Raw genomic sequence first — 22,665 nt, forward strand, 5'->3', positions numbered from 1 at the left:
GAGGGAGCCCAGACATGAAAGAAGTCCCCCCCTCCCAGGGAAGGGGGAACACAGGCAGCTGCAACACAGAGGCAGGAACACAGCAACCAACCTTCTCACATCTTTATTTGAAAGGCACAGCTAAGCCCACCCCTCGATACAGCATTTTCACTTCTCTGCAGAGTTCAAACGACTGAACACAACAAAAGCTGACAGTCTAAAAGGCTATATACAGACACATGTGTGGGTGTTGCTTTTTTTTTAAAACATTTTTCTTTTTTTTTTTTTTATCCCCTTAAAAGACAAGCTAGTATACTGGAAGAAAAATAAAATAAAATAAAAAACAAGACAACTTGAGTACCCTCATCTTTATTTGGGAAAGGGAGAAGGGGAATCTTGGGTTGCCCACCCCCATCCTGCTCATCCTGGCTGGGCAAGTAGAGAGGACCAGGTGGGCATGAGTGTCTGGAACTAGCAGAGGTGACTGGGTGGGAGGTGGAGGGAGAGAAAGGGGTGCCCAGGGCAGGAAGGGGCAACTAGCATTGTGTTTGCATGCAGTGCCAGGGTGGGAAGCTGGGGTGTGCCCTGAGGGGGCCCAGCGGGCAGACTGTCAGTTATACGTGTGTGAAATGGGGAAGTGCAGGGGGTGTTAGACTTCTTATTGAGGTTTTGCTCCCTTCTGACCTGGCCTCCCATTTTCGTCTCCAGGCCTCAGCTTGCCTTATCTGTGGTATAAGCAGGTATTCACCCATTCAGGCTGCAGGGGGGAGGAGGGAGGCTGGGAGCCAGAGCAAAGCTAGGGGGTGGCATACAAGCAGGGCTAAGGCCCCAGCAGCTACCATAAATACTACCGGGAGTTTAGCCAATCCGGAGCTGTACTGTCTTGCGGTGAACATTCCTCTCTCTGTGTGTCCTGTCTCCTCTTTGTCCCCCTACCCTCCCCATCCTGGCCACCCGCTAATCCGACTTCTCTCCGTCGTCCTCCTGGTGGGTGTCACCGTCGTGCCCATTCTTGTCTTCCTTGGAGAGGTGGGCCTGGGAGCCCAGCGCAGACAGCGAGAGAAGGCCAGTGCCAGTGCTGACCGCTGGCAGTGAAGGCGGCTGCAGCCCCACGGGAAGTGGGGTCAGGGGCAGGGCCAGAGCCTGCAGCTGAGACAGTTGGTGGGCCTGGAGCTGCTGCTGCAGGGCAGAGGGAGGGGGATGTTAGCCACTTGCAGTCCACTCACCACCTGCCATTCTTCTGCCCTGCCCCCCCAGGCCCCAGACCTACTCGAATGATGGAGTTCAGCTCTGGAGCCGTGACCTGCTTAGCTCTCTCGATGGCTCCCAAGACTTGCTGCTGGTGCTGAAGGAGAGAGGACGAGGGGGGGTTGTGTCAGAACATAGGTGAAGCCCCACTACCATCTGGCCTATTAGTACTAACCCCCAAACCCCCCAGCTTTCCACCCTCCCACAAAAGCCCCCTCTCTCCAGCTGCTTCCTTTCACCAAGTTTCATCTGGAAAATGGGGACAAATGAAGATGTGTAGAAGACCCAGAAGGGTTGGGGATAGAAACTTAGGAAAAGGCCTTTGGGTGAGTCGGAGAGAAACCTTGGATCACGTCCTATCTGATGCCACGTGCAAAGAAAAGTGCAGTGCACGACCTGGCCAACAGTACAGGAAAATCCTGTTCTTTCAGCAGCTTGGAGCCTGTGTTGTCCAATCTGCTAATCCAAGCTCCTGTCCTTCCATGGCCGGGGAGGCTGTGAATTCTGGCAGGCCTGGGGTATGAGTCTCGGTTCAGGGAGTATCTCCCACCTTTTCTCACCCCTCCCTGAAAATCAGTCTCTCCTTTTTGCCATCTTCCTTTGTGCCTTGGCTGCTGGGAAGCCCCCAGGGCCTCCAGAACCCTCTTTGGGGCTTTCATGGTATCCTTCTGGAATGGTCCCTAGGCATGCACATCACTCAAAGGTCCCTGACATATGGGTATGGATTAAAGGTGAAATGATGAATTATCGACAATAAACCTGGCAGAGAGCAGGAACTTGACCTTACATGGTCTGGTGGGGCACAGGTGTGGGGATCTATGTGGAGCAGGCCTTACACTAAGAGTTTGAGAACCCCAAAAAGCAGAAGAGGAAGAGCTGGGTGCCTGGTTCCCCTGGGTGAGTGCATGTGTCCACATGTGCCTCTGTCAAGTGTACATCTGTGTGCCTTTATGTCTGGATGCAGCTGTCTCCTGTGTTAACTGTCCATGTCCAAATTTGTATCTGAGCATGTGACTTATGTTTGCACAAACGTGTATGTGTGCATGTATGTATGCACATGTATCTGTGTTGCATGTATGTTTATCTGTGCCTGTTTGTCTTCCTATGTGTGCAGGGTGTCCTCCCCACACACACACCTCTTTTCCCTGGCCCAAAGCAGCCCATAGGGCCTGGCAGGTGAATCTCAGGAGTGGAAGGTAGAAGCAAAACAAGGAAAAAAAATATTCGTACAGCCCCTGGCATAGCTGACATTTTTAGTGAAATGACTCACTCAGGCTAAGAATTCCAAAGCAGGGTGAGGCCCCTCCTTCCACTGCCCTGCACCCCGGGGGGTTTCTCCAGCCTGGGGATTCTTTTGCACAGGCTGTCTAGTAGCTGGGAGGTCCAGAAAGCAGAGGCATGTGCCCTGGGGCATCCAGCTCACTGCAGCCCCAGGTGACTGCAGTGGGGAGGGCTGGGAGCAAGCTCATTGTCCATCTATCTCCTCCTCCTCCCTGAAGCCCCAGGGACACTGCTTACCTCTTGGGAAAGGTAGGGGAGCACCTGGGCACAGATCCCATTCAGCCTCTTGACAATTTCAGCCTAGAACACACACACAGACTTCAGTCCCCAGTCCCCTCCTGTGGGCGCAGGTGCAGACCAGCCCAAGAGGCCTGGGGTTCTGCCTAAGAGGGATCGGCTCAGGCAGGGGGGAACTGACGGATGGGGCTCCAATCAGTGGCAAAGGTAGCACCTGGGGCTGGTGCTCTGCCCTACAGCTAACAGTACAGGCACAAACTGGAACCCAGACTGGGCCACTCCAGTCTGGATGGCCCCGAGATGATGACCCCCAGCGCCTGGTAGGTAGTAATCACTCTGTGGGAGGGAGAAGGGAGAAGGGGGGGGGAGAGGGGGCCAGTGGCATCATTGTTCTGTAACATCCCTGACAGTGACCTCCTCAGGGTAAAGATAGCTAAGGAAAGGCCGAGGATGAGGGGCAATCTGGAGGTTACTCAGAGTGTAGGTATACATGTCACCATCCTGCCACTGTTACAAAGGAGAGACAACAGGGTGTTGGTGGCACATCAGGGAAGGCCTCTGCCCCTCCTCCTCAGGCAGAACAACCTCCCAGGGAGGCCTAAGAAAGAAGGGGGGTTGCTTGGGAGGGAACAGGATCACAAGGGCAGACTTGGTGTTGGGCCAAGGGGCAGGCTCCTACCTGCCTGGGGGTGCCATGGAGAGAGCGAGAGGGCGTACCTGCTTGTGCATCTCAATGTTCAAGCCATAGGACATCTCGTAGTACTGCATGAGAGGAGACAGAGAGAAAGAAATGGGGGCGGGCGAAGGATGGGGAAGCTCAAGAGACAAAGAGATGGGAGTGACAGAAAGAGACAAAGGGGGTGGCAGAGAAGGGGAAAAAACAAGACAGGCATGGAGCAGGAAGTGATGGAGAGAGGCAGGTGGGAGGAGACAAGAGGGGGAAGACACCCACACCAGAAACTGCTCAGGTGCCTGGTGGGGCTGCTTAGGGGTGGGGAGAGGGGGGAGCTCTAGGGCCTCAGCCCCAGCCTGGCTCCCTGGTTTCTGGAATTATTATCCAGCCCCACCTCCCCCCAACACACACACATTCCAGGGCTCCTAATCTTTTATCTTTATGTGTCTTGTCTGCGGGTGGCCCCAGACTGCAGGGAAGTTTGCCTTCCTGAGTATAAATAATGGAAGATAAACAAAAGCCTGCTGAGTTTGGCTCTGGAGCCAGCAGCCCCCCCCTCCCCACACCCCATATCTAACCCTGCTCCCTCTCCTGTTCCAAACCCTCTCATGGCTTCCCATCACCTACTCACCAGCCACCCCTAGAGAGCCAAGTGGTTCCTAGGCCTTTGCTTGGTTGTTTTCTTCCCCCACTCGCGCCCCCAGCAAGCTCCTACTCATTCTTCAAGACCCCAGGGGTAATGCCCCATTCTCTGAGCAGCCTTCCTCAGGCAGTCATTCCCTTATGGAGTCCCCCAGTCCCTGTTGGGTCCCACTCTGCCCAGCCCCCTCCCTCTGGGGCTGGGAGCTTCAGTCTGGCTCTGCCTTCCCAGAAACCTGGGAGAGCCCCTTGAGGGACTGGGCCAAGGCAAGAGTTTTTGATGCAGAAATTGCCACCTGCTGGGTATGAAACAGCAAGTGATTCTGGAAGTGTGGATGGGCAGGGTCTCAAATGTCAGTCCAAAGAATGCCTCAGCTACACTCACCCTCCCACCAACCTCAAAGGCCATCAGCCTCCTGGAAGATGGGGGTGTGTGGGTGTGGGTGTGGGAAGTCTAGGAGTCATCTTCCCAAAGCTTGGGAGAGGAGGGGTTAAGCACTTGGATGCCTGGATCCTGGGGGCGGGGATCCGGCTGCTCCCCCACGTCAGTTCCTGGCTTCCACAGCCACTGCCTCCTCTGCTGGCTGCCAAGGACAGCCAGGGGACCTGGCAGGCCCAGGCTGCAACCCGGTGGTTTGGCACCTCCACCACTGCCTGGGCGAGCAGCCAGGCCAGCAAGGTGGACCCTGAATCCTCACTCCCCAGAGGAGGTGGCCAGGGTTTGGACAGCAGCTGCTGGTGGTGGAGGAGGGTCTGGGGCCCCCATATGCCCACCCATTCGCCTCTGCTGGCTCACCATCACATAATGACGCTGCATCTCCGACTTCTCGCTGGCCAGTTTGTCACATTCGAGCTTCAGGCTGAAGAAGAACATGGGGAGAGAGGGTGGGCAACTGGGTGAGCCCCAAACTTTGACAGGGGACAAACACTCTGTGAGGATGGGGTTGGGGGAGCCTCAAGTGCCCTAACTGTAAAATGGGGATTAGGAAGCCAGCCTTACAGATCTGGTGGCAGAAAAGAAAACAATGATGGTAATAAAAATAACAATAGTCAGAATAAACACTATGACTCTAGGTCAGCCAGAGATTCAAACAACCTTTTACCCATCCCAAAACCCGATGAGGTCAGTACTATTAACATCACTCATTTTACAAATGGTGCAGTGGATGCCAGAGGGTCTGAGTAACTGGCTCAAGGTCACACAGCCAGGAAGCTGGCTTCAGAACCACACTCTCAACCACTGGGGAAAACTCTCCAACAATGTGGGAAGGACAAACAGAAATGGTGAAGGAGCCCAGGAGAGGGCCAGGGGTTGGCTGGTAGTGTTCTGGGTTGAACTCATCAAGAAATCTCCAGTGGGGCCCAGCACCTCTTACGGACATTGATTTCACTAGAGGGTAAAAATTCCACTGTTGGGTAATAAGAGCCGGTGACCCCCTGGCCTTTCTCAGGCTATCGACGGAGGAGGAGCTGCTGGCATGTCTTAAAGCCCCCCTATTAGGGCCTCAGGTAGAGAGACTGGCAGCACAAACTCAAAGTAGGTAGAATGGGTTCAAAGTTCAGCTCTACGACTTGGATGCTGTGCAAACCTAGGGAAACCCTTCTACCTCTCTGGGCCTCGGTCTCTGTGCCTCTTAAAGTATCAGCCTCTCTGGGTGGGGTGATGAGGATATGGATTAGGACTAGAGATGTCCTTAGAATAATGCCTGGCATACAGTAAGCAGCCATTCAATGCCTGTTGATCTCAGTCACTCCAGGAACCTGGTGTGTCACTCTGCCAGACTGACCATAACTATACAACCCAGTTCAGAGATGAGCCACAGCTAGGTTTGTTGGCCCCCTTGAGTTTGTTTTCTCTAATTTTTTAAAAAACTGCTTATTTGTTGCCATTAAAAAAATAATAAATAGAAAATTTCATCCCAAATTCTGGATTTCTGGCTCTTCTGGAAGGCCTGGCAGATCCTGCATGCCAACATGGTAAGATCTCTCATTGTATAGTGTGAAGCTCAGGCCTAGCGAGTGGAGTCCCCAAAGTTCAGGGAGAGGTCTGGCTTACCAACAGGCACAAAGCACTGCATCAGTGCCGTGACCCTGGGTCTCAGAGACTAGCACTCCTAGTGCTCACTGTGAGTTGGGTATGGACCAGACAGGAGGGGAGGATCCCCTGCAGGGGCTCAGAAAGGCCAGACCTGCCAAGCAAAGCCCCCAAATCCTCCGTATCATGGGACCAGAACAAAATTCCTGGGCCTGCCCTTCAACCATCAATGCCTCTGTTTCCTCATCTTTGAAGTCTGCACAATAATAAAACAGCAAGGAATATTACACGAAAGGGTGCATATGTTTTCAGTAGTTAATACTTGGGAGCATGGGAAGTACCCCAAGAGATTGGATGTGTGTTTAAAAAAAAAGAAAGAATATATATCACTACTACCTCTTTCTTCTTGGAGAAAACCCAGGATCCTTTTGTGTGGGTAAACTGAAGTATAGAGAGACCCAAGATCTCACTGAAATCCGTGGCTGGGGAACCCCTTCTGATTCCCAGGCAAAGCTCTCCTCTATAACAAAGCCATTCAGAATTTGCATTCTTCGACCCAGAAACTGGGTGCAAACCTCAGTTCTGTGACTTCCTTGCTATGCTTCCCTTAGAAATCCCAAAGCTCTCTGTGCTTGGTTTCTCTAAGTGTAAGGTGAAGATAGTAATGGTTCCTTCCCCACACCCCAACACATGGCAAATGTTCCAAGATTAAATATTGAAAGGAGAATAAAAATCTGTTGGATGTGAGAAACCCTTTCCCCAAAACCAGGCAGGGATAACAGGCTACAGAATTTTTTCTTTTGGAGAATTTTTTCATTACTTTTTTGGGGGGAAGGTGAGGGTCCACCTCAACTCCAGTTGTTGGGAGGTTTTTAATTCAGTGGGACTTGGGGTGGGAGTGGGAACAGGGCTCTGAAGCCATACAGCTGAGTCTGAGCAAATGATTTAATTTTGTGCCTCCCTTCTCTCATCTGTGAAATGGACTGCTCTGAAGATTACTTGAGTTTAATATTGGTCAAGTGCCCAGGACAGCGCCCTATACTTATGTTTTTTTTAAAAAAGTATTTGTATATAGCAGGGCCCACGACCTCCACTCCAGGAGCCCGTCCTGCGTTGAGGGCTCCACCTGTTCTCAGGCAGGGACCCGCGCCCCAACTCACCTGTGGTACTGAGCCTGCAGCAGCTGAAACTCGTCTTTAATGCGGTCGCAAGAGTCAGAGGTGGTGAATTTGAGTTGCTGGGGTAGGTGTGACGAGCCCTGTGGGTAGGGGACCGCCCGGGTCAGGGCCGGGCGGCTGCTCACTTCCCTCCGGAGCGCCTCGAGGCAGCAGCCGGCGCAGCTGCAGCGCCGCCCCCATCCCCCCAGCTCTGCCCCACTTCCCCGGCCCGTGTTTACTGCCCCTGGAGTCGTCCCCGCCTTCGTTTCCTGCCCCCGCCTCTCCCAGGGAAACCGACGGGGTGGGTGCGCCCGGAGCCTCTCCGTCCTTCGCCACCCCCAGACAGTGGAGGTGCGTTTCAACACCCGCCCTTGGTGGGGGGCAGGGTGCGCCCTCTACCGCCGCTCCAAAGCGCCAAGAGGGGGGTGCACATGCAAGCGCCCAGCCTCCGGGAGGGGGGAGAACGCGTCCTGGGGAATTCCCCCTCCCGAAGTGGCGGAGCAGGGCCTCCCCGCAAAGTCCCATTCACGGAGGGGCCTCTCTCAGCGCCCGAAATTCAACTGGGGGCCCTCAGCCCACATTACAAGCAGCCTTCCTCCAGGCCGCACTCTTCCAGGAGGGGTGCGTCTCAAATCTCCTCCCGCTCCCAGGCCCCAATAGCAGGCCCAGCGGTAGAGGTGTCTGGTGGGGCTACTGGGGCGCCCGAGGCCAAGGCCGCCCAGGCCCTGCTTGGCTCGGTGGGGGGCCGGCCGCAGGTCTCAGGGACTGGGGTGGGGTCCGGGAAGAGAGCTGGAGAGGACCCCGCCTGGGAGCTGGGGGTACTCCGAGTCCGGAAGCTGGGAGGGGGACCAGGAGCTACAGTGGGGTTAAAGTCTGAGGAGATTGTGGGGGGGAGTAACGCTGGGCTCGGAGCTAGACGGGACCGGGCCATGGAGTTGGGGGGAGTCGCCGAGCAGGGAGCTTGGGGAGGGGGAGCGTAGGGCTCGGATCTGGAGGGGTATGGTTCGGCGGGGAACTGGGGGAGCAGGGCCCAGACCTGTAGGGTCTGTGCCAGGCGAGGACCTGGGGGGCCCGCAAGGCCGGGAGAGGGGGTGGGGAATGGCCGGGCCAGGAGCTGGAGGGTGCGCAGGGCCCAAATCTGGGGGGAGGGCGCCAGGCCGGGGGCCCCGCTTACCGAATGCCTGCTTTGTGGAAACATCATGTCAGTCGCTGCGGGGGGGCGCGGGCTGCGCCCCGGCTGTGCGCCCCGGCTCCGGCGCCTCGGGGCGCCGGGCTGCCGCGCCTTTGTCCCGGCGCCGATCAGCAGTTCCCGGGGCCGCCGCTGCAGCCTCTTGCGCCCGGCCTCGACCGCTTCCTGCGCCCCCTCCCCGTGCGCCCGGCCCCGGCGCGCCCCGGGCCCCGCTTCCTGCGCGCCCGGCGCCCCTCCCGCCGCCCGCCTCCTCGCACGCCGGGCCGCGGCTCCTATTGTCTAATGGCGGCGACGTCGGCAGTGGCCGCGGCCTCGGCTGCGCGGAGGCTCCGACTCCACCTGCTGCTGCCGCCCGGGCCCCGTGCGCGCCGCCGAGGGGGGGGCGCGCGCCCGGGGAGGCCTGTCGATCCCCACCCAGCCCGCCTCTCAAGGGCCGCCAGTGTGGTGACCTTGGGCCCCGCTCGGCCACAGCCCCCAGCCTTAAGAGCTGGGCCGCTGCCCCTCCGGGCTAGATGGCTCTGGCAGCCGCCTGGGCCTCGGTTTCCCTGTCATAAAAGGGGCTCGGCAGTCCCAATCTAAACCACCCGTGCTGTCGGGAAAACCTGGACGCGTGCCAGACGTGCTCTGTAACCTTGGCTCCCTGGCTATTCTCTCTGTACTTCATGTTCTTCTTTTGTAGAAAGGCAGGAATCATACCTGCAACACACATGTATTAAGGACCTACTGTGTGCCAAGCCCTGCTCCAGGACATGGGATGGGGCTGAGGGTATAAAAAGTCCCAACCCTGTTGGAGATGACTTGACAGACAAGAGACAAATAGTTGAGCCCAAGCCCTAGCAGGTCAGATGGTGGTAACAGCTATGGAGAAGATAAACCAGGGGTGAAGGCAAGGGAGGTGTAATTTTAAACAGGGGAAAGTCAGAGATGGCTTCCTTGCCTGAAAAAAGGACCTGAAGGTGACAGAGGGCACCAATAGGGGTTTGAGGTATGGTGGCTTATTCAAGGCAGCAGTAACAGCTAGTGCAAAGGCCCAGAGACAGCCTTGTTTTGGGTGCAGGGGAGCCTGGGAGGAAATGAGGGCAAGGAGGCAGGGCTAGCAGCTTCCAGCATTGGAACAAGGGGACTTCTCCCAGAATGGCCTACACTTGGGTCCATGATTTCCTGTTTCAGTCTGGAAATTGCTAATTATTTTGAATGAAGGGCTTTGAAGTTTCATTTTGCATTGGACCCTGCAAATTCTGTAGCTGGGGACACATAGATGGTGCAAGGCCTTGTGGGCCACAGGAAGGACTTGAGATTTTACTCTGAGGGAAATGGGATCCATAGAAGGCTGTGGGCAGATGAGGCATGGGACCTGACTTGGATTTTGATAGAGTGTCTCTCCCTGCCATGTGGAAATCAGGCCTCAAAGAAGGTGTTGAAATAATGCATGTTACCGCCCCAACAAGTATTAAATACACAGTCTCTTAATTCTCATATCATCATCAACTATGCAGCTTGCTCTCTACAGATGAATAACTTTTCTGAGCCTTGGGATTTCTCATCTGTAAAATGGAAAGTTAGGACCTCATCACGTTTCCTGGGCAGATGAGGCACTAAGATGAGGGTGAAATGAATAAGCAAAATTTAAAGTTCCTACCACCAAAAAACCCTTTCAAGATAAATATTACTTTAATGCAATATTTAAAAAAATTAAAGCTGATGCCAAAAAATTCACGGTGGTGAAAGGAATCTAGACTTCAGGTGGTAAGCACAGAATGGAGTATACAAAAGTTGGATTATAATGTTGTACACCTGAAACTTATATAATGTTATTAAATAATGTTACCCCAATAAATTAATAAAAATGCACAATGAGCAAAATGTCAACCTATTTTTAAAAATACAGGATCCAGCCCTGGCTAATATGGCTCAGTTGGTTGGTGTGTCATCCTGTAATGGAAAGTTTGTGGGTTTGATTTCCGGTCAGGGCACATACCTAAGTTGTGGGTTCGATCCCTGGTCTGGGCACATATGGAAGGTAGCCAACTGATATTTCTCTCCTTTCCTCTCTCTCTGAAAGCAATTGAGAAAAGAAGAGAGTCCAACGGGGCTGGAGAGGATTGCAAAAATGAAGGGCCTCTCCAATCCTGATGCTAAAACATCAAACTTAGAAAGTTCTTTAATACTCCCATTGGGTTCTGGAATACATAGACGCCAGAGATCATATTAGAGGCCCCAACTGGGACAGGCTGCAGAATTTTGGGGGCTCAGGGCAAAATGAAGGTGCAGAGCCTTCTCAAAATGATTAGGAATTTGGAGGTGCAGTGTCCTTCCTTGGAGAGGACAGGGTCCTGTTTGAGTGCATGAGTCCATGAAGCTGGCCCTGCCCCCAATACACAAATACATGCCTCCCACACACCATGGGGACCAGATACCCATTCTCCTGGGAGGCCACTTGCATATGACCATCACCTAGGCAGGCACTTCCCAGTATTAAGGCACTCAGTGCCCAGACACTCCCATTTTAACAGACTCCAGAGCTGATCGCAGACACTCCCAGCACAGTGGGGTCAGGACTTGGCCACAGGAAGGGACTCAGGGCTTTGCCTTTGAAGGAGAGTAATTATCAAGTAATTTTCAGAAAAAAGGGCCTTTAGGCACATAACAAAGCCCAGAAATGTTATCAAAACTATGAATAATAATAAATTAACCCTGTATATGTTTTTACTACATGCCAGTCTCTGCCTTGAGCATTTTAACCCTAAGTACTGCCATTATGACATTTGAATGAAGTGGAAATTAAGGCATCTAGAGATTAAGTGGTGGCCAAAATCACACAGCTGGTAGGTAGCAGAGCCAGGATGTGAACCCAGGTACTTAGGCTCTTGACTCTGGGTTACTGCCCTTCCAGATGGGGCATGAGGCAGGGCATGGTGGGATACTGGCTGGAGAGGGCTAGGAGACCTGCCTTCTGGACTGAGGAGTTGGGATTTGACCTGGAGGGCACTGCAGAGCCATGGGAGGTTTCAGAGCAGGGTTGCTGTCTTTAATGTTAACATTCTGGCCTGGCCTGTTCTCTGTGTGGGGGACTCTCTGGGGCACAGTGGGGTACTGAGCAGCATCCCTGGCCTCACCCGCTCTGCCAGGAGCCCCTCCCTGTCCAGAAGCAGAAATGTATGCAGCCATTGTCAACTGGGGTGGCAGTGGGAGGCAAAATTATTCCTAGCTGAGAAGCCCTGGCTTAGAGCAATGGAGTGCCGAGAGATAGAAAATTTTGCTGCTAGTGGGAATGGGGGAAGGCAGGGAAAGAAAGTAGATCAGAGGGATGCCCAAAGTGAGGTTCAGGAGAGGGGCAGACTGGGCTGGGCCCACTGCACCAAGGAGCTCTTTTGGGGGCAGAAAGAACAGAACTCAACAGGGGAAGGAAAGACAGGGTGGAACGCTGCAACCAAGAAGGGAACAGTTCTGATTATGTAATCAGATTGGGGAGAATCGGGGCTTTTGAAGGTCTTACTGTCTGGGCAGCTACCATTCCACACCCCTCATCCCCTGCCCCTTGGGTCCACATCCTGGTCTTTCCTCTCCCTGGGGTTCTCAGGACCACATCTGGGGCCAAATTGGAGCAGGGATCTGTCTCATGTCACCTACCATCTGAGACCAGTCTGGCTGCCTGCTTACAAATGAGTACTGGGCCCCACGGCCTCCCGGGCAGAGCCAGGCGCTGGCTGGCAAGTGATGGATGGGGCTGTGTGGCCATTAATCACAGCAGGGGGAGAAACAGGTGGCCACCATTAGGGCACGGGGACTCCCTCTCCTAGGTTTGGCGGAGCTGGGGCCTCAGCTGTCCAGCTCTGGGTTCAGGCCTTGGCCTGCCGTAACCTGGCCGGGTGATCTGGGATGGTGTGATTTTACTGCTCTTGGTCCTCCCCGCACCCAAAGGAGCTATTATTCACCCATTCTCTCAGTAAATATTTATAGCACCTACTGTGTGCCAAGTATGATTCTAAGTGGAGGCTGACAGCAGTGACCAGGAAGGACCAAAATCTTTCCTCTTGCAGAGCTGACAGGCTTTCAAAAATGGACTCAGATCCCATCCCTCCTCTGCCCACAGCCCTCCAGGGCTCCCACTTCCCTTGTAAAAGCCCAGGTCTTCCCCCTTGGCCCATTTGCTCCCTACCCTCTCTTCCTCCCTCTCTCCCCCTTGCTCACTCTGCTCCAGCCTTGCAGACCCAACTCGCCAGGCCTTATCCTACCTCAGGGCCTTTGCATGGGCCGTGCTCTTTGCTTTGCAGGATCTTCCTCTAGATACCACTTCACTTCCTCTGGGTCTCGGCTCAGATACCACTTCCTCAGACAAGCCATTGTGGACCTCCCTAAAATTTCCTGACACCACTCACTAGCCCTTCTATATTTTTCTTAATACTAATATCTCTGCCTTTATATTTCCATTTATAGGCTTATTGTCCCCACTAGAGTGTCAGCAAGGCTAGGATTTAGTCTTTTTCATTCCCTGCATAGCACTTGTCACATAGTAGGTGCTCAGTGATCTTGGTCAATATGAAACTAACTTTGTCAGGATTTTGCCGCCCTGTCAAAGCAGAATACAACTGAGTCAGCTTAGGCTGGTGCAACCAAACACCACAGACCTGGTGGCTTCTAAACAATAAACATTTATTTCCCACAGTTCTCGAGGCTGGGAAGTTCGAGATCATGGGGCCAGCTGAGTCTTTCTGGTGAGAACTCTCTTCCTGGCTTGCAGATGGCCCTCTTCTGCTGTCCTCTCCTGGCCTTTCTTTGGTGAGCACTGTGGAGAGACCTCTTTCTTCCTCTTTTTATAAACACACCAGTGCTGTCAGACCCTGGCTCCACCCTTACAACCTCATTTAACCTCACCTCCTAAAAGCCCCATCTCCAGATGCGATCACAGAGATTTAAGGGGACATAATTCAGTCCCTAGCACAGCTCTATTGAGATCTGCTCTTTCAGCCAGGTGCAGCGCTGTTGCTGGGGCATGACTGACTAGTGCCATCAATTCTGCCCAGAGCATGTGCTTGAAGTCTCAGGAAGGGATAAGGACAGGCTACTGCACCACTTGGTGCAAGCATAGCTGGGGAGGCAAGCATTTATCTGATTGCTACACTAATGTGGTTTCCCAACCAGGGGTGATCCTGCCCCTAGGAGACATTTCACAATATCTGGGGACATCTGTGTCTGTCACACTGAGGCGGTGCTCCTAACCTCCAGTGGATGGGGGCCAGGGACTCTGCTCAACACCCCACAGTGCCCAGGATGGTCTACTACAGAGAGTGACCTGGCCCCGATGTTACATTGCAAAGAGGGAGGGACCTTGATGCTGTAAGAAGAGCCAAATGACAAATTAAAAGAGGGTGGGGAGTTCCTTTCCAGGAGAGTTTATAACAATGAACCTGACCATGGCTGGAGGCCCGTGGTTTGTCTTGTAGGACTTCCCCTAAAATGAATAAGGTGGGGATTACCTAGTTGACAACTGATTTGGTTGGAGGTGACTGCATGTGCAAAGGCCCAGAGGAGGGGACAAAGCTACTGAGACTGGGATCGCGGGCCAGGCTGGAGGGGAATGGGCAAAGGGGAGAGAAGAGAGGAGACGGGGAGCACGAGGGCGCAGACCACCAGGGCCTTGGACTCTGCATTCATTCAGAGGGTGCTGGGGAGCCATGGAAGGTTTGTGAGTATCAAAAGAGAGTGACACGACCTGATCTGGCTTTCAAAACCTCCTTTTGGCTACTTCTAGGAGAGCAAGAGGCAGGGTGGCCTTATAATTTTCATGGGTCCCTTCCTCTACAAAAAATGTTAAGATATTTTACCATGGTGTTGGCATACAGACAAGTATCATCTAGGCTGGATGTATGATGACATATTTATGATTATTATATTTATTCTTTTCTCCTGATTTTAAAAGATATTAAAACATGTTACAGGTCGCTAAAGGTACCACGGGACCTGGGCAGTGTGCCCAGTCGATACCTTAGGAAAAAACCTCAGGGAGCAGAAAGGAAAAGGGGCAGGTGGAGATGGGATGGAGACCTGGTGAGGGTAGGGGCTGGGCGGGGAGGGAAGGGGCTGCATACAAGCCAGATTCAGCAGGGTGTGGTTAGCATTGGCTGGGCTGGCCAGACACAAGGGTGGCATGGATGGCGTGCAGAGCCATCATGAGAGGGAGCTGGCTTGAGAGACAGTGTCTGGGGTGGTTTGCTAGTTCCATTCTGGACAAACTGAGTTTGAAAACCTTGTGAAATGCCCACAAAAATGTCAGGGAGGGGAAAAATAGATACAATGAACTTAAGAACTTTAGAAATTAAGAACATGTGTGAAGGACATTATGAGGATGAAACTACAACTCAAAATGGGAGAAAATAGTTGCAAATCTTGTATCTGAGTGGGTCCATTATCCGGAATACGTAAAGACTCCTACACCTCAACAAACCACCCAGTACAAGAACTGGCAATGGACTTTTGAACAGACAGTTCTCCAAAGCAACATACATATGGTCACGAAGCACATGAAAACATGCTCAACATCACTAATTATTAGGAAGGTGCAAATCAAAGCCACAATGAGATGCAAGTTCACATGCATAAGGAGGGTTATTATTAGAAAATGGAAAATACCATTTTTTGTGGAGAAATTGGAGCCCTCGTGCATGGCTGGTGGGACTGGAAAATGAGGCAGCCACTGTGGGAAATGGATGGCAGTTCTTCAAATAGTTGAACATAGAATTACCATATGACCCAGTAATTCCACTCCTAGGTGTATACCACAGAGAATTAAAAGCAGGCGCTCAAACATACTTGTATACCAATGTTGGTAGTAGCATTATTCACAGCAGCCAAAAGTGGAAACAAGTGTCCATCGACAGATGAGGAAACACAATTTATCATCTTAACCATTTGTAAGTGCACAGCTCAGTGACATTAAACACATTCACGTTGTTCTGCAGCTATTCTCACCATCTATTTCCAGAATTTTTGCACCTTCCCAAACTGAAACTGTCCCCATTAAACACTGACTCCCCAACCTCCTCCCCCAGCCTCTATTTCCTACCATCTACTCTTTGTCTCTATGGATTTGACTCCTCTAGGGACCTCCTATGAGTGGAATCACAAAGTGTTTGTGACTGACTTATTTCATTCATTCAGCACTCCAAAAAAGAAGCCCCATCCCCATTAACAGTCGTAACGGTCACTCCCCATCCCTCTCCCCAGCCCCTGGCAACCACAAATCCATGTTCTGTCTGGATTTCACTGTTCTGAACATTTCCCATAAATGACATCACAGACCATGTGGCCTTTTGTGTCTAGCTTCTCTCACTGAGCATCACATGTTCAAGGTTCATTCACGTCACAGCGAGTGTCAGTGCTTCATTTTTAATGGCAGCATAATATTACATTATATATTTTTATATATTCATATCATATTTTATTTATCCATTCATAAGCTGATGGATATTTGGGTTGTTTCCACCTTTTGCCTATTATGAATAAAACTGCCATGAATATTTATGTACAAGTTTTCATGTGGACATAGGTTTTTATTTCTCTTGAGTGAATACCTAGGAGTGGAATTGCTAGGTTCACTTTTGAGAAACCTCCAGACTGTTTTCCACAGCAGCTGCACCATTTTTCATTCCTACCAGCAATGCCTGCGGGCTCCAATTTCTCCACATCCTCGCCAGCACTAGTTATTAGCCCCCTTAAACCTTGAACCCCAGGCAAACATCTCACTTGTCTCTCCCAAGTCCAATCCTGCAGTGGGAAGAACAGCTCCCTTGTTCCCACAGTCCTCGCATGTTCTGTCTACAAATCGTAAAATCCAAGAAAGATAAATGAACAAACAGCAATAATGATGATGCCGATGGCAGGGGCCTTGGATGTGCTGGGAGCTGTTCTTCTTCATGCATTCATTTATTTACTGGTAATCCATTTTGCAAATAAGCTCAATAGAGGCTCATAGAGAATGTGGCCTGGCTGGAGGCTCCCCAGTCTGGAAGGGGCTGGGCATGCAAGTCTCTGAGCTTTGTCTCTTCCACCCAAGGTCATGCTTGACAATGAACATGGTTTGTTTTTGTATTTCTTCTCCCCCCGCCCTCTAGGAGCTTCTGGCTGTGCCCTTGGGAACCTGACATTGGCAGCGCCAGAAGCTGCTGTCAGGACGTTTAAAGGCCATTAAAAGGTGTTCCCAGCATTTCATTGGCACTGTACAATAATTAGGCATAGTGATTAGGAGGCCACCTTCAGCAGGCAAGTGTCTGGGGACACCTGGGACATTTAGGGACTGTAGGGAACTGGGAGGTGTGGCTGCCCACCTGGCTTGCCCTCCAGAGGCCCTTGCTGCCTCTCCTGAGACATTCAAGGGCCAAGTGTCTACAGTAGCTTTACAGATGGTGGGCTGTGTGGCTCTGTACATGTTTTTGTAAGGTCTCTGGCCCTCTGCTGGGTGGGCTTAGTGCCCTTAAAAGAAGAGAAAGAAACCAGAGCTCTCTGTCTACTATGTGAGGACATAACGAGAAGGCAACCATCTATCTGCAGGCCAGGAGGATGGCCCTTACCAGGCACTGACCCTGCTGGCACCTTGGTCTTAGATTTCTAATCTCCAGAACTGTGAGAAAATTAATTTTGGTTGTTCAAGCCACCCAGTCTATGGCATTTAGTTATGACAGCCCAAGCAGACTAAGACAAGGAATTATGTAATTTAGTCCCCAGAACAGCCCCAGGAGGAAATTGCTATAGCCAAGGAGACCCAGGGGCCCAGAGAGGGCCAGACATACCCCTAAGATCACACAACCAGGAATTGACAGACATGAGATTCAGACTCAAGTGTGGCTAGTTCTCAGTCCTGCCTGTATCTCCTCAATCTTTCCCAATGCCTCACCCTCACAAACCACTCCAGGGAAGCAGTTTAGATTTACGGTTAATAGAGAGATCTGGATTCAAATTCTTAATCTGGCATTCTACCTGCTGAGTGACAGCGACCAAGGTGCAAGGTGCACTCTATCTAAGCCTCAGTTTCCTCATCTGCAAAACAGGAGTCCCAAGAGTTCCAGAAAGTTGTGAGGGTGGGGAAAAAAACAGGCATGATGGTCACTTAACTGGGGTTTATTTTTATTTTTTATTTTTTATTTTGAGAATATTTTTATGAAAGCTGGGGATGGTGAACCCAGGAAGGGCTTAGGACAGAAGAAGCAACAGGAGAGAGAGCCTAGGCGGGGCTGCTTTGGCACACTGAGAAGTCAGAGAAAAGGGGGCTCTGGAGACAGGTTCCGGGGGTTAGCCCTGGATGAGCTGCTGCTGCCCATTGTTCCCCTGATTGCAAATCTCATGGGGACCCTTAGAGTTTAGGAGATGCCTGCCTGTGGGGAAAGCAGAGAGAAAAGGGAAAGACATGTGGGTGTGCTCCCAGGAGCAAGAGCTGTCCCCTTAGCTGGGGTTTAGTATGAAGTAAGAAAACTTGGGCAGCTGTCCTCTCTGACCCTCAGTTTCTTCTATAAAATGAGTATGATATTGGTTCCTACTCGTGTAAAGTGCTTAAGTCAAAGAGTTGAGTGAAGCCCTGGCTGCTGTGGCTCAGTGGATTGAGTGTCAGCCTGTGAACCAAGTGTTGCTGGTTCGATTCCCAGTCAGGGCACATGACTAGGCTGCACTGTCAGGTCCCCAGTTGGGGGTGAGAGTGAGAGGCAACCACACAGCGATGTTTTTTTCTCTCTCTCTTTCTCCTTTCCCCTCTCTCTAAAAATAAAAATAAATAAATAAGTAAATAATTTAAAAAAAAAAGACTTCAGTGGATGGGAGAAAAGAGCTCAAAACAGGGTCTGAAGCTAGTAAACACTTGATATATATTAATTTTTTTAAGTGATAATAAAAACAAACATGCCTACCAACACAGAGACACACACACCAGGACCCCACTACCCAAGAATGAGTGGCTGTTTTCTCTACAAACTGGGCTATCCAGCCTGGTCATTGAGGGGCACACATGGCTATTTGCATTTAAATGTAAATTAATTGAAATGAAAAAATTGAGTTCCTCCATTGCTCTGGCACACACATCTCAAGGGTTCAGTGGCCACAAGCGGCTGGCCTGTCGACAGCCCCAAGCTAGAATAACGCCATCGTTGTAGAAAGTGCTGATGGGCAGCGCCGCGTGGTGACCCTCCCCTTAGGTCAAGTGCCGGCAGCGTGGTCCCCGGCTAACGGGAGCGGTTCCACGACCTTCCACACGGGGGCAGCATATCCCAGGATCCAGCGACTTGAGCACAAGCTGAGCTAAGGATACTGCATCCCTCAGCTCGCACGTCCTTGGGAAGCTCCCATCATGGACCTGGCTCTGTGCTAGACACAGCGCCCCAGAGAGTCTAGACTAGGGTCCCGCCTCTGCACTTGGACATCAAGGCTGGGTCACTTTCTGTGGGGCGACATTCTAGTACTGTGGGGTGTTGAGCAGCATCCCTGGCCCCGACTTGATTCCAGGAGCACCCTAAGTATGACAATCAGAAGTGTCACCAACATTGCTGACTGTTTTTTGGTAGGGAATAATCACGCTTAGGTGAGAATCACCGTTGACAGCTGCCTCACTGGAATAATAAAGTATAATAATTATAACTATAACAAAAAACAACACTCATGGACTATTTACTGTGTACTAAACCTTGTTCTAAGTATTTTGCACAAATCAAACCAGCTGAGGTAGGTAACTGTTACACGGCATCTATCTGTTTTACAAAAATGGAAATGGGGAAAGTTTGAATCACTGCTTCTAGGTCACAGCTCAATGTCATGGAGCTGGGATTTGAACCCAGAAATTCTGGGGGCAGAACTGCGTTATTACTGACCAGCCTACTTCTCACCATTCCCACAGCCCCCATTATCTACTGTCTGGACCAGCGGAGTCCCCTTGACCCTGGTCCTCCAGCTTCTATCCTCTGCCCCAACCACAGCCTGTTCTCCCAGAAGCAGCCATCAGACGGCGCCTGCAAGCCCCAAAGGCAGGTCCCTCTGCCTACTGCGCTCCTCCTGCTAGGGCTCCCATCTCTCTCAAGGTAAAAGCCCAATAAGGCCCTGCACCACTTGCCTCCCCCACCCCTCTCTGTTCCCTCACTGCCCTCACCTCCTCCTTCTCTCCCCCTCACTCACTCTGCTTCAGCCATACATGTTCCTTGGACACACCAAGCCCTGTCCTGCCCCAGGACCTTTGCATGGACTGTATCTTCTGCCTGGATTGCTGTTCTTGCAGATATACTGATGCCTTGCCCAGAGAGGGACAGCCACTTCCTGAAACTCACATAGCAGGGGAGGGGAGTCTGTGTGGGATAAGAACCAGACAGTCTACTAGCTGTTCCAAATGAGACTGCCCTGAGCATCTGTGTGCAAATCTTTGTATGGATGTATATTTTCATTCCTGTTGGGTAAATACCTAGGAATGAAATGGCTAGATCCAATGGCAGGTATGTGTTTAAACTTTTGAAAACCTGCCACACTGTTTTTCACAATGTCTGCACCATTTTGCATTCCCACCAGCTGGGGATAAGGGTTTCAGTTTCCCCTATTTTCACCAGCACTTAGAATGGTCAGACTTTCTTATATTAGTCATTCTGGTCTAATTGTAACTTACTGTATTTTTAAATTTGGTTTTCCTAAGTGCTCCTTGGCCATCTGTATGTCATTTTTTGGTAAAGAGTAAAAGCTAATATTTATGGAGCTTTGTAACAAACATCCATAAATGTCTACTATAGCCCAGGCCCAGGGTTGGGTGCTGAGAACTAAACTATGACCCAGACCCCCTAAGTCTTCTTGGGTCATACAATCTTTGAGAAACTAAACATAAAAGGAAACAAATGAGTATCTTTTCGGATTGCAGGGTTGGGGTAGTGCTGGGGGCATAAAGTAGGATCAGGTTGTAGCCCCCTTTCCAGTTCCTCTGATACTGTGTCCACGAGGCAGCACCAATTTTCTTTGCAGGGGAAGGTGGTAAGTGCTCTGTTTTCAGCCATGAGGCCTGGAGAAGAGCAGGGACTTGAGTGCTATGGAATCTGCCGCCTGACTCCAGGGTTGGCATTTTGACCCCAGGTGGCCCTCTGCCCTGCCCGCCTCCAGCCCTGGGCCCCACTCACCTTTGCTCTCAGCTCTGTGCCAGGAAAACTGTGTTGTTCCTTGGCTTCTGGACCCCCTCATAAAATTGAACTCCTCAAGGCATGTAGTCCAATGTCCTTGGGGAAGAGGTGAGGAGGCCCAGGGAGCCAGGAGGGCTGGCCTCCCAGACATCAAGGTGTGGCAGTGGTGGGTGGACTTTGTCATCTGGGCCTGTGGGTATTGGGAAGGCAGCAGAGTCAGCGTTTAGCAACTGGCTGGGCCCCGGGGGCAGTTCACCATCTCTCTGTGGGCCTCAGTTCCCTGTCTTATTCACTGGGGGGCTTTCCAGTGTCCACCCAGCTCCTGGATCATAGTTGGTCCTTAGTGAATGGATAAGGATGGCAAGACACCCTATGCTGATCTGTTCCCTGCTGCTCTCTCACTTCCTCCTCCCAATGCCCAGGGCACAGCTGCTTCGGTGAAGGGGTGTCACAGATGACATTTAATAAATAAATGCTCAGGGGAATAAATGAATCCACCAACACTTCTCCTATCTGATTTGTTTTCCTGCCCTTAACTGCAGTCCCAACACTGCCTGCCCCTGTTCCCATGTCCTTTTTAACATTTAAGTATTAAGCATCTACTATGTACTTTACAAGGACCACCTCTTGGAGCATTTATTTTTTCACAGTTTTACTAAGTTTTAATTAACATACAACAAACTGCACATGTTTAAAATGTACAATTTGATGAGTTTTGTCATATGCCTACCCCCGCGTAACCATGGGCACAATTACAATAATGAACTAACATTCCCATCATCCCCAAGAGTTTCCTTCAGCCCTCCCTGCCCCCCACCCCATCCCCAGGCAGCCAGCAATCTACTTTTAGTCACAATAGACTTCTATAGTTGGCATTCTCCAGAATTTTATATAAATGGTATCAGACAGTACATCCTCTTTGTGACTGGCTTCTTTCACTCAGCATAAAGCATTTATGATTCCTTCATGTTGTTGTGGGGCTTTTCCTTTTCATGGCTGAATAATATTCCAGTGTCTGGGTCGACCACAGTCTATTTATTCCACTCACCTGTTGGTGGATGTTTATTTTGGTTGTTCCCAATTTGGAAATTTGTCAATAACGCTACTATGAACATTTGTGTACAGGTCTTGTATGGACATGTGCTTTTATTTCTCTTGGGTGCATGTGTTAGAGATCAATTTCTGTGTAACAAATCACCCCTAAATGTGGTGCCTTAAATCAATAAAACATTCATTATCTTACACAGTTTCTCAGAGTCAGGAATTTGGAAGTGACTTAGCTGGATGGTTCTAGGTTGGGGTCTCTCATGAGGCTGCAGTCTAGCCGTTAGCCAAAACTGCTCCGTTCAACTCCGGTCAGGGTTGAAGGAGTAACTTCCAAAATGGCTCCCTCACATGGCTTTGGTGGGAGACCTCAGTTGTACCACACACGGCTCTGCAGGACGATAGTCTAGACTTCTGTAAAGACTGCTGTAAGAGGAAGCAAGAGGGAGCCCAAGACATAAGCCAAAGACATTTCATAATTGAATCTCTGAAGTCACATCTGCCATATCCTATTTGTTAGAAGTATAACACTAAATTCAAACTACCTCCTAGACAGGAGGTGAATTAACAAGGCCACGAGTGCCAGGCAGTGGAGTTCTCAGATGGCCAACCTAGAGGTTATCTACCACTGTCCCCTCATATTTAAATATGTATTTAAGCAAACATTAAGCTTCTACTGTGCACTTCACAAGAATTTTCTCCTTGGCTATTTACAACAGCTCTCTGAAAAAAAGAAAGAGAGAGAGAGAAAAACACAATTAATATTATTTCTACTTTACAGATGGGGAAACAGGCCTAGGGAAGTTAAGTCATTGGCCTACTGTCCACACCAGAGTAAACAGCAAAACAAGATTTGATCTTGAGCTTTAAGTTCTGTATGAGGCAGAGGCTGACAACAGCAAAGAACAAGAGCAGAGTTGGGAAGAAGGGAAGAAAGTGGAATTATTATTTTTTATTCCAAAGAAAGAGAAGAAGCACCCAGGAGAGCTGGGTTCCTTCATTGATTTCACAAACTTTATTGAGCACCAACTGTATGCCAGATGGTGTTTCTGGGGATG

The 22,665-nt window shown here is 50.9% G+C and overlaps 1 protein-coding gene across 2 annotated transcripts; it reads right to left on the reverse strand.

Moving 5' to 3' along the window:
• Window positions 1-87: 87 nt before the first annotated feature.
• Window positions 88-8,967, reverse strand: TLE5 (TLE family member 5, transcriptional modulator). Of its 2 annotated transcripts, XM_090289267.1 has the most exons (7): window positions 8,424-8,965; window positions 7,253-7,350; window positions 4,854-4,917; window positions 3,463-3,507; window positions 2,746-2,808; window positions 1,250-1,324; window positions 88-1,158 (listed from the first exon to the last, which is right to left on the reverse strand). In XM_090289267.1, exons 1-7 carry the CDS (start codon window positions 8,448-8,450, stop codon window positions 937-939), a joined length of 594 nt encoding a protein of 197 aa, XP_090145393.1. In that variant the 5' UTR covers window positions 8,451-8,965; the 3' UTR covers window positions 88-936. The 2 variants fall into 2 exon arrangements, with proteins under 2 accessions (XP_090145393.1, XP_090145394.1); XM_090289268.1 differs by lacking the exons at window positions 2,746-2,808; window positions 3,463-3,507 and having other exon boundaries at window positions 8,424-8,967.
• Window positions 8,968-22,665: the final 13,698 nt, after the last annotated feature.

This window comes from Furipterus horrens, unplaced genomic scaffold, assembly GCF_987537825.1.
Source record: "Furipterus horrens unplaced genomic scaffold, mFurHor1.1.pri manual_scaffold_10, whole genome shotgun sequence".
Taxonomy (NCBI): Eukaryota; Metazoa; Chordata; class Mammalia; order Chiroptera; family Furipteridae; genus Furipterus; species Furipterus horrens.